This window comes from Vanellus vanellus (assembly GCF_965231255.1).
Source record: "Vanellus vanellus genome assembly, chromosome: 3".
NCBI classification, from domain to species: domain Eukaryota; kingdom Metazoa; phylum Chordata; class Aves; order Charadriiformes; family Charadriidae; genus Vanellus; species Vanellus vanellus.
Window position 1 is genome coordinate 77892246 of NC_138907.1, and position 6000 is coordinate 77898245.

Below are 6000 nucleotides of genomic sequence, written 5' to 3' on the forward strand. Positions count from 1 at the left end.
TTATCGGCAATATTTCAAAACTCTAATCAGAGCTGACCCACGTTTTGGGCTAATAACGTTATTGAAAATAATGAAGTATATTAGTCCTAAAACTATTACTTGAAAAAAAAAAATCAACCCCATGAAATGATTCCTTGCTCACTTCACACTAAATTCTCTACTAACCTCCCTTCTTTCATTAGCAAAGCCAGATATTTCCCTTGTCGCACTGCACTCCTATAGAAGGTTTGGTTTAAATACATAAGGCCATCTAATTTTTATCTGAAGATGTGCAAAACAACCAGGTAAATCTGATAGCATCTTTCTAAGTCTAGACTGCATTTTATGTCATTTACCTCAATTTTCAATTACTTTCCTACAGAAAATTATGTACAGGACTTCAGAATGGATTAAAAATTCCGTTTGTCATGTTCTAGTCACATCACCATCTTTAACTTCAACAACTTGAAAATATTTACAGTCATTCCACTATTTAGTATGCCCACGTCTTCAAATTTGCGTGTTAAATATATTTAGTTTTATTTCTACCCGAACACTGATTGTTCCCTTTTTCATACCCTTATTCACGTTACTCATTTTATCCTCACCCCTCGTGCAGTACATTTGTACTCATAAAGTAAATTCTTACTTTAAACAAGGAAAAATACTCTTTTTAATTCTTTAATTTTAGGGCCATAACAAACTTCATTTTCAAAGTAAAAAATAGCAATAGAAAATGCCTATTTTATTCATCCTTCTGTTACTTTTAAATACCTCAATTTGTGATCATTTACCCACAACCGCCTCATCACAATTCCATCCAAAAAAGTGGATTCACAACAAAACCAGATCTATAAGAGTATATCTCTCCTGTAGATCTACCAACTACATGATGACACCCAGGACAACACAGGACAAAAGAAATAAAACATATGTCACCAAAATGACTTAGGCAGACATTTGAAGGCACACCTTTCGCATTCAGCGTGGTGCTACCACTTTTGAACTTTATTTTTGTTCTGCCTGAATAGCATATTCCCTTCAAAACTTGCAGTGTTTTTTATCACTGCTTTTCCACCAAGTATCTGCTGTACTCATAAATGGTCTCAGATCCCACATACACCTGTTGATTAAGTTTCTCTATTTTATTGCCCATATATCTGGCAGTATAACAATACATTTAAGATAGAACAGTGCTTTCCTGAGTTTCACAAAACTTCTCTTGTCCCAACTCCATCCTTTGCTCCATTATATCATTGCCATTCCTGGAATGCCATTACAGAGGGAATAGGACAGTCAGCCAACAGAGACTGTCTTCTGCTAATGAAACTATTCCTGACAGGCCAAATTACACAGCCACTTCTAGCTCAAAAATTATGATAGCTAATGGTTGCACAGTAAATTGTTCACTACTTTCAACATTTTATAAATGCGTCAGATAACCATATATATAAATCAGTGCACTTCATAATTCTGTAGCTTTTTCTGTGAAATCATCTTCCACATTAAAGTCTCTCCAATTTGATCACAGACTAACTTCAGCATTAAATAAGCAAACCTTGTTTTCATTAATATAAAAATGTTTAAATTATTTTTAAAAGAAATTTAATTTAAAAAAAAAAAAACAAACCCACATTGTTTTCCTCAGGGAAAAGGGCAGAAAGATCTACAGGTAATTATGCTAGTCACATTGCTTAATAAGCTTGTGCGAGTCATTTGGATACTGTGGAGATGGAGACTGTAGAAGAACCTGATTAGAATAAAATAATATTAATTAAGCCTGATAATATCCTGAAAGATAGGCAAGTGATATGCCTCTATAGAGATGGCACAAATTGTCTTATTCAATGTCACAGCACCTCAGGGGAATGACAATTTCCAATGAAATAACCTACAGCTTTCAGGTGGGCTTCATTTGGGGGATACACAGAAGTTTCATGTTCTCCTCAAGAAGAGAGAAAATATCTTTCATTTCTTATTCAGCATACTGCTGAAATATCTTTACTGCCCTCTGGTGTGCATTTCAGCAGTAAATATGTGCATAAAATGAAAGATAATTTGCATTGATTTGAATACAACTGTTTCAGTTCATTTTTCTGACTACTTCTAAACAAGCCCTCAACTTCCCAGGACAAACAGGAAATACAATTTACATCTCCGTGGTATTTATTGACCCAAAGCATCAGTTTAAAAAGGTAGGTCTCAGCAACTACCCTAAATATAAACATTAATAGAAAATATAGAATTTGTCTCTCTGTTGCTTCAATTGACACTGTGAATTCAGTTCTCCACACCTCTAGGAGTCTTTCCTGTTTGACTCCAATAACGCTACCAGAGCCTTCCCTGTTTGACTTGAATAATGCTACTGTATTCTTAAAAAAAAAAAAAAAATAAAAAAAAATCTCCCTAACCATTTCCACTTTCTCATGTATTTCATCTCTTCCTCCTTTAAGAAAGAGGGTTTTTTACAGGAATAAGCACTACAATCAGTGTAAACTCCACTGTGCCTCTCCCACTGCTGACAACTTAAGTCATCCCTTCCTTGCCCACTCAAGGTCTCCACAAGGAATCTTAGGATACAGTTTCATGTTACCCCACATCTGCTATAACTCCTGGTCCCACATGCCGACATTGATCTAGCAAGCCTATGGCCTTAGGAAAATCAGAAGAGTAACCTGAACCAGGAGAAAGCTAGTCAATTTTGTGTCTGGGTCATGCTTCCGTCATACCAGTGACTAACTGTCACAGCTGGTGACTGCATGATTGTGAGATTTTATGCAGAGGAGGCTGCACGAGGGGCACCTCAGGAAGAAGTGGGAACTTTTGCCAGCAGTCCAACATGACACTGAATCAGCTGTAACAGCAAATTTCCCTCTAAAATTCTCTGCAACTTGATCAAGTCTGAAGCTCCGTTTTGGGGTCCCCAGTACAAGACAGACATTGACATAGCAGAGTGAGTCCAGCAGAGAGCTACCAAGATGATCAGGACAGAGCACATGATGCACTGGGAGGGACTGAGAGAACTGGGTTTGTTCAGCCTTCAGAAAGCTTTGGCAGGACCTTACTGCTGTCACAGAATGGTCAGGGTTGGAAGGGACCTTCAGAGATCATCTAGTCCAACCCCCCTGCCAGAGCAGGGTCACCTACAGCAGGTTGCACAGGACAGCATCCAGGCGGGTTTTGAATGTCTCCAGAGTGGGAGGCTCCACAACCTCTCTGGGCAGCCTGTTTCAGTGCTCTGCCACCCTCAAAGTAAAGAAGTTCCTCTTCACGAACACTGGATGGACAAGATGCAACCAAGACAAGTTTGAACATGCAAAATTCTGACTTAATATAAGGAATTTCTTCGCCGCCCACTCCTCCTCGTTTGTTGGTGTTTGGTTTTTTTTTAAGCCATGAGGGTGGTCAAGCACTAGAACATGTCTGAAGAGGCTGTAGAATCTCCATACTTGGAAATATTCAAAACTTAGCTGGATACAGCCCTGACGTCATGCTTTCATTGAAGCTGCTTTGAACAGGGGGCTAGACTAGATGATCTCCAGAAATCCCTTCCAACCTACATGAATCTGTGATTATGAAGTGCATCAACTCTTTTCAAATAATTACTCCAAAATGACTCCTATGTCTTATTTCCTTTGGGAAAAAAAAAAGGACTAGAATTTGAATTTCAAAACTCAAAGAACTGCAACTCATGGTAGTATAGCATACTTTTATTTTTTAGTAAGAACATATAACCATATTCAGGGAAAACATTTACATCCCCCATGAGAAGTGACTGAATCAACAGCTTTGAGACACCATTAGTCAGCTGAGACGTTCCAAGTGACACGTGCTGATCCACAAACCACTGCCTCTCATGGCCGATCAAAGCCCTCTTGCCTCCCGGAGTTATCAGGACTGCTGGCTCTTCCTTCCCCCTGCTGAATTCTAAACACAGCAAAGCTTTCGGGCAAACCTGCCCATTCGGGCAGATACTTCCAGCTACCACCAGCCAGATGTGAAAGACTGGAGGCCAACTGGAGATGCCTAGAGAATTGTAGCTAGCTGACAGAACCCTAAAGCGTAATACTGTCTCTGTAAATAGCAGGTCGTCTCTCAGCAACTGAGCCTTAAAGCTCAGAGAAAATTAAGCTCGGTATCCACGCCTGCCAGTCACAAAAAGCCAAATCTCAGCTATCTGAAGAGCGGGCCAAGAACAACCAAATTCAGCAATTCAGGACCTGATCCAGCAATCATACTTCCCCATTGCCCTCCTCCCATATAGAAATGATTTAGCTGAAAATAAAACAACTAACAGTGTTTTCCAGCCATGCTGAGAAAGATGCATCAAGGCAACCATCAAAATTCCTTTAGGCATAGGTGAAAACAAGCAACATCCTGGAAAGCAAGAGGAATCTCAATTTTTCCATTTACTGGTACCAATAATTCTGCATGCTTTAATCTGCCATTTTGGTAGGTGTTCAAGAGGCTACACTGACTTCAGTGTAAAAACTGTCTTGCCGTGACCACTACAGGTAACAGCTGAAGTTAGAACTGGAGGTAATCGTTGCGCTTAGAGCCACAGTACCTCACTCTATCCAAAACCACCCCTAGTGAAAAAGTAACACACTATGAAAGAAGACAGAGACTACCCAAAGACATTTATTTAACTGGGATCTAAGAGATGATAACCTGAGGCAATACCACTGTGTTTATTTACACCAAGAATCGGATTCTGACACACACGTGGTGGCATGCTCATCACATGGCTAAGGAAGCTGTTACCACTCGAACCTCCAGCCGCCTTCACCCATGGCCGAGTACTGTAAAGAGCACATCCCTACAGATTCTGCAGCAGAATGTCAAGGAATGCTAAAAACCTTCAACAGCTTCCTTCCCGAGGTCAGGCTGAACACTCTGGGAGTTGCTCCACATTGAGAACTGAAACCTCTACGAAAAACTAAATAGCCAGGCAGGGGTGATAACCACTTCAGCCACCCTGTTTAAATTCTTAACTAAAAATCTTAATTCTGGACAGCTTCGGCTGTCCAGTTTTAATTCCCCACGGCCCAAGCCAGCACCGTGCGCCGGGCTGAGCGACAAGGGCCGCACAGAAAAAACAGCAGGTCGCTGCAGGAACACCACCACCACCAGCGCTGCGGGGCCTAAACCTCCCGGCCCCAGCTGCCACCAGGCGGGGCTCCTCCCGGTCCCCCGGGAGCGGCGGCGGGGTGGGGGGGGCAGACGCTACTTACAGCCCTGGTCTCGTACAGCACCAGCTTCTGCACGGAGCTGATCATGGGGACGGCGGCGGCTGCCGCCGGCATGGCGGCGGCGCAGGGCTCGGGCCTTGACGCGGCCCCAAGGAACGTCGGGGGCGGGGAGGGGGAAGGGGAAGGGGGGCTGCCCGCCCTCCAGCAGCTGAGGGAGGGAGAAGCCAAGATGCCGCCGGGCGGGGGGAGACACGCGACGGGGCTAGGGACCGAAGACCGAGAACCGGCCCCAACCACCCACTGCCGGGACGGGTGGAAGCCGGAAGTGCCGGCACGCCACTGCGCAGGCGCGCCCACGGGCGGCGAAGGGAGAGAGAGCGCTTGCGCCGCCGCCTACGGGGGCGGGGGAGCCGCTTCCCGCGTGGTCCCTCGGCAGAGCGGCTGTTGGCGCGGCGGGCACGGGCCGCCGGGGCAGGCGAGGTGAGGACGCCGGTGCCGGTGCCGGTGCCGGTGCCGGTGCCGGTGCCGGTGCCGGTGCCGGTGCCGTCAGCCGCCCCTCCCGCCGGCTGCTGGGTCAGCACCAGGAACAGCTCCGAAAACCCGTTCCCTCCACCGCCTTCATCCGCCTTCCGAGGGGGGCGGTGCTCTTCGGTTGCCCGGGTTACGGGGGTACACAAGCCGTTGGCGGAGGGGCGCGCGGTGGCCGTTGAGCCTTCATTGCCCCCGTCCTCCCGTCCCCCTGCACTCCGCTTGATGTAAGTGACACTCCCCACTGCCCCCCCCGCCCCGTCCCTGAGAGGCGCCGGCCGGGGGGGGGTCGCCTGGGCGC

The 6000-nt window shown here is 45.5% G+C and overlaps 1 protein-coding gene across 1 annotated transcript in view; it reads right to left on the reverse strand.

The window, feature by feature from the left end:
* FIG4 (FIG4 phosphoinositide 5-phosphatase) overlaps positions 1-5394 on the reverse strand; it is a 72763-nt gene extending 67369 nt beyond the window's left edge. The window contains exon 1 of the mRNA XM_082481325.1: positions 5214-5394. Within this exon, the coding sequence (XP_082337451.1) occupies positions 5214-5285 (72 nt within the window). The 5' untranslated portion in view covers positions 5286-5394. The remainder of the gene's footprint in view (positions 1-5213) is intronic.
* Between the last annotated feature and the right edge of the window lie 606 nt (positions 5395-6000).